This window comes from Amblyomma maculatum, chromosome 6, assembly GCF_055883805.1.
Source record: "Amblyomma maculatum isolate TAMU_Amacu chromosome 6, ASM5588380v1, whole genome shotgun sequence".
NCBI lineage: Eukaryota > Metazoa > Arthropoda > Arachnida > Ixodida > Ixodidae > Amblyomma > Amblyomma maculatum.
In genome coordinates, this window is record NC_139349.1 from 100,709,818 (window position 1) to 100,719,766 (window position 9,949).

General features: G+C 44.6%; 1 protein-coding gene across 1 annotated transcript; it reads left to right on the plus strand.

Annotated features, from left to right (window-relative positions):
* The first annotated feature begins 1,744 nt into the window (after positions 1-1,744).
* LOC146186433 (uncharacterized) lies at positions 1,745-6,665 on the plus strand. Its single transcript, XM_084607193.1, has 3 exons — positions 1,745-1,893; positions 2,035-2,216; positions 5,909-6,665. Exons 2-3 carry the CDS (start codon positions 2,043-2,045, stop codon positions 6,482-6,484), a joined length of 750 nt encoding a protein of 249 aa, XP_084463319.1. The 5' UTR covers positions 1,745-1,893; positions 2,035-2,042; the 3' UTR covers positions 6,485-6,665.
* The last annotated feature ends 3,284 nt before the right edge of the window (positions 6,666-9,949 follow it).

Genomic DNA, 9,949 nt, shown 5'->3' on the forward strand with positions numbered 1-9,949 from the left:
CAGCCTAACTTAACTACGTACACGTGTATATCGTGTCTCAGCTTGCAGTGAACCCTGACCAATCTCCCACTGTATGTATCCCTCTAACAGAGGCCAACAACAATCTTCGATCAAGTCTAGTGTCAGAAGCATAGATGTTGATTTCTGTTGAACGAGCATGTACTATAGGGGACAAAAGTCTGTGGATCACACAAACTGCAAGCGAAGCGCATAACTTTCTTATCGGCCAGTAGTCTCGGACGAACTTGTTGATGTGAGAGCTGGACTACAGTTCTTTCATGCGTGCTAGAGAATAAGATGATAATTCATTAACATCGTGCTTCTAGTCCAAAATCGCCAGACGTGTGGTTCCAAGGCTTTTAATTGTCCCCAATTGTACAGTCTTAAAGGAGGCTCTTGTAAAAGTAGGTGCAATGCATCCCAAATGGCTACCATATTTAATTGTAATTATTTGAATTTTACTTCACTCTCTTGCAAACAGACAGACCTGAACCATGAATGTTGGCCACCCATAACAACAAGTGTTTAGTAGATCAAGACGAGTACCGAATAAACTGAACAAACGACAGACGTAAACGATTCATTTACGAACCCGACTAATTCTAGCGCGGGCTGCGTGTTAGTTGGCACCAGGCTGTATTGAGACTCACGTTTGTTTCAAGATCAAGGGGTTTCCCAATTGGGATGCCTATATTGAATAAGCATACGGCAGACTCCTGACGGGGAGGGAGCAGATAAAGTGCTTCCACCTGTGTTATTATTTGTGGTATGTTTTGTAGTTTTGCCTGAAGCAAAAAAGTGGGCTAATTTAACATATGATCAATATATAGTTTACCATATAATTTAACCGGCGCGCCTTATCAAACACTGCCCGGAGGCCTTTCATACATACCTCAGATGCATGAGCACTTTTTCAGTCGCAGTGCGACCCCCGTCGTCTGCACCTGTGCTACCGGCGCCTTTTAAACAGTGATGCCGGAAATCCTTTGATGCCCACTGTCATCATCAGCATACACGTTTGTTTACAAGGGTGTACCATTCGGGCGCTACCACGTTGCCGCAAGGCCACGTGAAGAGCGGTTATGTATACAGAAAAGGCATGCTAAGTATCTCATACACCTCGCATGGAGTGGTCGCCTTAACCACGTCAAGAGGGAAGGGATGGGTCATGAAATAAGTCTAGTGACTCAAGATGGATAAGCAAGAAAAGGCGAAAAGTTGAAGTAAAAGTGTCGCCACCACTGGCCGATTTCTCAAACTGTGACGCTTCGGCAATATAGATGAATGAATGGATGAAGGAGTTACAGATACTGACTCGCTGCAACATATTTTCCCACGTTGTGCCTTTTGCTGTCGACCTTCTATAATTATATAACTTTGTGCCTGCATGCAGTCAGCTCTAGCCTTCCTTTCATTGCTTGCTTATCAGGGCGACGTTCCTCGTAGAGATTGGTGGTAGTATCACAGGATACGAATTTTACTAGCTTTGCCCTTTGAGAACTGAATGAAGTAGCATTTCGCTCAGCGCATTCGGGAATAGAACTATATTTCGAACCTTGTCAACACGTGCATCTGAACATCTGCATTTCGTCACCCGTAACCACTGAGAGAAGTTTATCTCCCAGGACTTTCAACACCAGTGGTAGTCGTAAAAAGCAGCCATTTGGCAGCGCATTTCTAGAAAGTGGACCTACATTGCTTGAGATTGCACCTTCTGTGACGTCCTGCGTCGCGGTGAGCAGCTTTTTATCGGCTTCGCGCGCGTGGGATCGCTTTATGACCGGCGGCCTTGTCTGGTTGGTGAATAAAAAGCGCTCCATGCTGAAGCCTGCGTTGCAAAAGCGCTGCCCCTTCGTTTGCCTCAAGGTCCTCTTCCGAAGGAAGCTCTGTCAAGTGAGTACGCATACTTCCAAAGGTCATTTCATTCGGGACTGTACCTCTCTAGTCAGTCCGCCCGACGATCAAAATTTATTTTGCTAAGTGTTTCGCGGATAAACCAAGCAATAATCAATTACGTTTTTTTCGCGTACTCAGGACTTAAGATGGCGGTACAGCGCGGTGCCACGCTCGGTGTCGTCGTCGTAAGCCTGTCCTTCATGGTTGCAACGTGTGGCGCGCAGTTGCCCACGGGTTGCCCACTCGTCGAAGACAAGAACTCCACCGTCACGCTCTTCGCGAACCCGTTCAACTGCTCCACATTCTACGTCTGCGTTCATGTAAGCATGCGCGTGCGGTGTTTTTCAAGTTCACCACGGAGGGAAGGGCACTGTCGCTATTGCAGGAAATTTACTAGGATGCCTCGACGGCCAGCGGAAGCGAGTCAGTGACAGGATGTCGTTTGTGCCTTCTTGCGAAACTCTGCGCAGTAAGGACTACCACTGCGACATCATGATTTTTCAAGATGTGGTGCCTGTTTAGCGTTAATATGACGTAAAGTTGAAAAGGAGACGATGTTTTTTTTAGCTTAAGCCAAACAATTACAGCGGCGGCTTTGAGCGCATTTTATCGCGATTGTTGTTGTAGTGCCATTTGTTTGGCACGACTAACTATTTTAATTAACACAGGATCATAGGGGGTTGTGAGAATGCTAAAAAATGGGTGCCCCATGGGATCCTGAAAGACGATTATTGAGGATCCTTTAATTACAGATCAGAGCACCAGAAACAAATGGACAAAAATATAGGGCAAGCGCTCTTAGTTTTTCTGATGCATTGCTTAATGGAAACCAACTAGCCATGTCTTCAGCATTACTTAGGACTACATAAAAAAAAAAGGGGGGGGGGGGGGTGCCAGAAAAGGTTACGTACTGTACTGTCATTCTCTGCACAATTTCGGGACGTCTTCAGAGTGGCAGGAATCCGGAGTAGGAGTTTTGGCGGGTGATTGATTTGGCAGCTATACCTATATCCCTCAGAATTGAAATAATATTAAGGGGGACACCTAAACTCCGCCTTTAAGGCCATGACACGGCATCGTTAACAGCTCTCGTCCGAGGATGCACGTGGCTGATCATTGCTCGCGTGCATGTTTCTTTCAACTCGCTTCATTGCATATCTCTCAATTTGTGCCTGTGTTATCTCACAAATAATCATTAGCATACATGCCTAAACTAGCACAGTAAATGCAAAAACAATATCTCATTAAAAACTCCACTTAAAGAAGCCGTATGAACGTGTTTGTGTATATATTCCAGGCAATATAGTTTGTATATATGTCTGGTTGTGTATATAAACGCTGGTCTAATGGAGGGTTCGATTCCCTTAACCTCCCATCTGAAAGGAGAAGCCCGAGTTACAGTGGCTAGTGTACCAGAGTTAGCAGCACCTACCAAATCAGCCATGGCATGTGCTCGCGTGCCTTCTCAACCCCCCGACCCCGTGCATATGTATTAAACATGGTTTTTTCGTTCCGCGAATTTTTGGTATCGCGAGACTGGTAAAGAGTTTGGCAATCTGTTAATCGTCTTTACATGGTTTGACTTTTCTGGAAAGGAAGGCGCTGTATCTCTCTCGCTTCTCTGTGGACACCTACAGTTACAATCACGGCATACAATTGGAGGTACACACGCGGTAGATTGGATCCCTGTCGCATAATAGATTCCAGCTTGACTAGCAGATGGACACTAAATGGGAAGTGAAATGGTATGACGTCACCCTGAACTCTGCAGAATGAACGGGATGCGTGAGTGTGAAATCACGAAATTACAAAATCACGAGCATAGTTTTTGCGACATGTTTTTCTTAATTTGGTGTTACGGCGACGCCAACGCATTTTCAAGTGAACGAGCTCTCTACGCGGTCGCGTAAGTCTTGTATGGAGTTAGTGGTCGGCTCATGACGGAGCGGATAAGAGATAAATGAAAGAGGCAATTGCCCTGCCGTGGATGTAAGCTGGGATGCGTCTCTAATTGCCTACGGCGTCTCTAATTGCCTGAGTTGTTTTCAGATGTTAAATTACACCATTCAAATCAAATTCAAAAGCCCCAATGCACGGCGCAATAAATATATTCCTTGCTGAGATTCCTTAACTTTTGAGAGATGCTCTATTTTTAATGGTAAAGTTAGCTCAAAAATAAAAAAGAACTAAGCGTTTTTAAGCTACCTTAGGAAAAGGAATCGCACGTCCTTTTATTTTCAGAGCACGCATTCTTAATGCGATAAGCAGCATAATTAATTAGAGACGTTGAGAGTACCACAATGGTGGACGATGGTGGACCTTCCATTGTGCACATATGAGCAGGCAGTGATAAGTGGACTATAGACAAGTGCTCGACCTTTAACTGTGGTCCTAGTCTACCAGCATGGATGCTGTTATGACGCCAGCGCAAGCCGTTCATACCTAGAGTTACTATATAGGTTCAGTAACTACATCCGTACCAAACTATTTGGTTGCCAGCAATACATGCGCAACTTCTGAGTCACTTTTGGTCGCCTGAGTCGCTTTGGGACGGTAAACCCCAAAATAAAATCCCATGCGCAACTCCACATCGGCACTATAGTTTGTCAGTGTCTTTTCCCATTTCGTTTATCTGTTTGCCTCACGCCGTCTCTGCCTCTGCAACCAGATCTTGAAAACTAAAATACGTTTGTGGTAATGAAACTGTCGTTTCATATTCGGTACCTACCAGTGACGAAACATCAGTAGAATATGAGATTTAGAAGTGAACCCTTAAAATATACTGCCGTGGCGTACATTTTTGTTTTGAACGTCCAGCGCCACACTCTATGAATAGCTCTCGTGATGCATGAGGTCATCATATCGAGTGCTTTCTGTAATTATTGTATAAGCTGCATGGTCTCGTAAATTATAGTGCCGTCGAATGTATGCACTCCCACACATCTTGATCTAGAAATTACAGTCGTGGCAGTGCTTAAATGGTTATGGGTCGTTGCAGTGGCCCGCCTTATGATTCGACATCGGAACGCCAATTAGAACTAAAAGCAAAATATTTGACTGCATCTTTGCTTGTGCCTGGTGGGCTACCGATCTTAGTAATATTCCTTCTGGCCCACGGTTTTTGCACAAATGGTTTGGTCAGACGTAACGCTGGCGTTTTGCCCTCGGCCTTCTGTTAAGACAGTGAAGGCGAAACGTTCAGAGATTTAAGTGCGGATCTGCCTGTGCACATGAGGAGAGAAAGGTGCAGGCAATCATTATTTCAGAAGGTCTGAACAGCATTAAGTGAGCCGTGCTTTGAGCTATAGAAATAACAGATCTATCCGGGGACATTTTCGAGACAATATAGATAATTTTGAAGTTTGGCATTTTAGCCATAGAACTGTATGAAGTAAAGCTTCGTCGCCTGCATTCACTTTGCAATAACAAAAGTCTAAATCGAAACCTAAATCTTTAATATAAGTTCAGAAGGGTAGAGGCGTATAGTGAGCCTCGTGGTGATCCCGCACAAATTCATTTACTCTGAGAATAGTCTCTGACGTAGATAGTTTGACTATGGTCGAATAGTTTAATAACCTACGGAGGTCAGTTTATGCCTTATGTTTTAATATAGCAACTATGAAACGAAACAATTCATGTCCCCACATACGTTGACTGCTTTTTACAAGTCCAGCATGTGCTTGCAAAAGTGGAAGAACGGGATAGTTGGTACATATTTGAAAAAAAAAAAAAAAAAAAAAACAAAACAAAAAAACAGCGCACCCTTAAGATTGGACAGTGAAAAATAGGACGTTTTATCGTCAGATGTTACTGTTCACGTCTCAAGGGTGCGCTGTTTTTTTCAGCACGTGCTGCCGTTCCATCTTAAAGTGTCCTACAACATGTGTGGTATTTAATATATACGTATTCTGATGCCTTGTGGACTCAAAAGGATGCAAAAAATGCTGCCAGCATCTCCACTCTTTAAAACTGGACAAAGGCTCATGTGCTTCTCTTTTTATGTGGCCCGCAGGGAACTCCCGTATTGCTCGAGTGCCCAGACCCACTGCTCTTTAATGACGAACTGAAGGTGTGCGACTTCTCTAAAAGTGCTAACTGTGTCCCCATACAACCAACGCTCACAACAAAGACTGTGATCACGAAGATAGTCACAGAGATCATCAAGCCCGTAGACGACACCGTCGCCCCTGTGATCACCAAGACTGAGGTATCCGAGCCCGAGGTTCAACCGACCACGACTAGGCCTGCTGTTGTGGATGCTGGGGTTTCGGTGGACGATGTGGTCTCAGAGCCGGTGGTTGCCGTCGACGACTTGCAGCCAGCCCCTGTCAAAGCCGAAGACGCCGTGTCTAAGCCCGAGGTTCAACCGTCTGTTGTGGATGCTGACGTTTCGTCGGACGATGTGCTCTCAAATCCGGTAGTTTCCGTCGATGAATCGCAGCCAGCTACTGTAAACGCCGATGCTGACGCCGCTGTGTCCGACGTTAACTCGGCTGTGAAGCCAGTCGAAAACACCGTTGACGAGACTACCAACTCTGGACTCTTGGGAAACCTGGTTGACGCTAATGTCAACTTGGGTGGGCTGTAATTGTATTCCAGGCTTGTACGTTTCGCAGCCTGTAGCAAAACTGAGTGAACGTGAAGGGTAAATAGAGACGTCATATTGACTTTTCGGGGTGACTGGCCTAGAGACCCGGGACAGGAACCCAATGCATCACCGAGAAAACGGACTGAAAGAACATCGAAGAATAAACGTTTTCGACAGATGGCGTGCTTGAACTTTCTCGGAATAGTTATACAGAAAAAGTTAGCTTCAGTAACGGCGACAGGACACTTGCACTTGTCAATCAATCAATAAATAGCGGCTGGATTAGGGCTGGTAGCGTCGGCCATGTTTGTGATCGTGAGCGTGAGGCTGCGGAGCTCCAGGGCGGCAGGAAATCTTCACCTCCACTAAGTAAAAGGGGGTTTATCCAGTACTTAAACGGGGAGTATAATCCTCAGTAAGCTGAACGGCGGGCACCACAAGGCAAAGCCAGTCTAGGCACAAAAGCGAGGTCGAGTAGCGCGGCGGCACTTCATCGTTCTTGCCATCGGTTTCCTGATATGGCTGCTGTCATGGTCCACTACAAATCAATCAATCAAGCAATTAATCAATCACTCAATCAATAAATCATTAATCAATCAATCAATTTTTCACGAGCATATTTTCAGCTTAAAGAGACAGAGAGCAAGGGATTTGTACCACGCAGGTCGCTGGGCTCTTGCATGACCCAAGTGGACTTGGCTGGACCCACTGAGCGGAATTATCCCCAGATATATTTGGTGATAATTCTCAAGGGATGTAAGCAGCTGGCGTTCTGTGCGACAAGCCTGGGCCAGCTCGCTGAAAGAGCTGAGAGCTAGGAAGCTTACTCATAGAGAAAGGATTGCTTACTCGCCCCCTGTTTCCGGATGACAGAAACGAGAATAAATGAAATGAACATGACTGTGCCTATGATAAACGACTAAGCTGAACCAAAGTTATCAACTAACTCTAAACTGGATCTTCGTATCAATAATAGAGATAAGTACTTTTATGGATTGCACGCAGAATAATGCAAGGTTAGTATATTTCGATGACTTGTCCGGGCCTGCCTTCACCGTGTGTTAGCTGGATGTGTCTTGCTGATGTGCCTGGCCTGAACAGGATGCGGCCGCGATAAAAATTGGCCGCTCTGCGGTGCTCGGTGCGTGGGTTGTAAATACTAACGCAGGCCCCGCTCGGGCCCGTATGTAACATTTGGTGAGCACAGAGCACACATTGCGCAATTCTCCACTTTATGCTTTCTCATCGTTTCTAGCAGGTCTGGCCGAGTATAAAGGGGCCAATTGGCCAATTGGGAATTGGCCTGGGTTGCATGCGCAACTTAGGCCAAGAAACCTTCTAGCCGAAAAGAAAACAACTGCAGAACCATGTCGAAAATGCGATATAATATACCGTTCTTTTTTTGTAACGCCATACATTTCTGTAGTTCTGGTACTTTTCTGTTGCAGCAAAAGAAAATTCAGATGTTACTACAAAAATTACTTTCCTCAGAACAGGTTCACAATCAAAACCCGCTCAGAATTTTTGTTGTGATGACAGAAAATTTTGTGCAGTTTTTCCCGACTGGGCGCTCTAGCTTTCGTCGTTTGTGGCGGCGAAAGGGTAGATAGGCTGCTAGAAAAAAAACGACAGCTCTCAATGGGAGTGGATGCGGTCCTAAATAAAATAGGGAACGGTATACTTCACGAGTAGTGGACAGGAATTTTTGGTGTTCCTTAGCATCTGTTTCCACGCAAAATTTGAAAGTTACCTCAATGTTTTCATTGTCATTAAACTTGCGTCGAGCGGAAAAAGTCATATTGGAAAATATTCCACTGATGTGAGGTAAAAATAAAATTTTTGTGATAACACTTTTAGAAGGTACTTTAGAGAAATAACTGCCGACACCAGGATAATGAAAATTCACACCTATCTCCTTAAATAAGGTTCGTACTGACCGAAGTAGAATAATTGTACGTGCTCCTCCTTTCGCAAAAAAACAAACAAACAAAAACACCTCTTAACCTTTTAGTGTTATAAGCATTTATATTGAAAACAAATGTTTCAGTTCAATTGTTGAAACGGTTCGTATGAAAATATTTCGAATACGCAGCACAACGACATCCTCCTAGAAGGCTCTGGCTGCAGGAGAAGCGTCTATCTTTTAAACTCTTTTTTAACAGTGCTTGACATGGAACTGTAGAGCATATAGATCTGCATCATAGTGGAGGGAACAACAACCCACATATACATCTGCAAAGGCTCTTCGAGACATTTGACTAAGGCGTTTTTAAAGAGATGAATTGCTTGTATACAGAAAATGACCGCATTGCATAACCTTAAAACATCAAAGAATAGTTCGTTGAATACAGTGTGTTATGACGCAAATTTAGTCAGACACTGCCCCGTCTGAGATTAATAACTGCATATAAAAATTCCAGGGCTGCAATTATGTACCCTTACGTGCGGTGAGGCGGAAGCCTTGTGATTCTTTTTGAGACTTCGACCCTACATCGGTTCGACCCCATCTTAGAGACATAGGTCCCGTTGTTGGAACATCCCCGACCAATAAATGCACGCATATTCGCGGCATGCTTGGATCTCTTGGTGTTGGGAGAATCTGGCGTACGGCGCGCTCTGGCTGAGTTTCTCGCTTCGCTTGATGTCGTGCAGGCACACTTGGTTCTCTTGATGTTCGGAAACCGTGGCTTTTGCCACTCTTTGGTTTGACCGTTTCAGCATAGAGCAACTACACTTATGCCGACTCGGACATCGCGACGCTGTCTGACGTCTGCGGGGGAGCGAGCTGTGCTTTTTCTTTTTTTTTTTTTTTTTTTTTTTTTTTAGGCGGCGTGACGTCATGTCCCTAGCTCAGCTGCATTATTTATGTATAGCCATCTCATATGACTGCTACTTAAGAACAAACTGTCCCTAGGTCTACTTGTTCGTCCCTAAGTCTGTACAAACTGCCTGTATGTTTAAGGAGTTTTCTTTAAGGGACATTTGTTTCTAGGTGTCATGTCACATATGGTATGATATCACATCCGTTCCCACTTTCCTTTCGTAGCTTCCGGTCACAGCATCTTTTCACAGCGCTTATAGGGCAAGACTTATAAGGCTTATAAGGCTCTCGCCTTAAAAAGGGGTCCAGCCTAAGGCGTCATTTAGCGTGCTTTACTGCCGCTCTATCGCGCTGTGCACTGCACGTCATCATCGTCATAAACTTCTGTCCGTGTACTTTGAATCCAAACACATCGTTATCGCAGTTTGTTAAATGGTATCAGAATTTTATGACGCGTTCTACTAAGGCATCTAGTAACCGATATCGTCGACCTCCAGTTGAAGCCTTACCTCGAACCGAATGTCAAATGAAATGTTTCATTTAGTACGTAGCGTACATTACTTGACAGCACACATACTTCGTAGTTGGCCAGCTTAGCTAAAATGGTTACATTTTTTTTACTCTACCAACAAAAATGCCACAAT

What these genes read in the sequence shown, in the direction of transcription:
- LOC146186433 (XM_084607193.1), top strand. Translation starts at nt 2,043, where the DNA reads ATGGCGGTACAGCGCGGTGCCACGCTCGGTGTCGTCGTCGTAAGCCTG. An exon ending in CATTCTACGTCTGCGTTCAT is followed by an intron (nt 2,217 to 5,908) that starts GTAAGCATGCGC and finishes TGTGGCCCGCAG; the next exon opens with GGAACTCCCGTATTGCTCGA.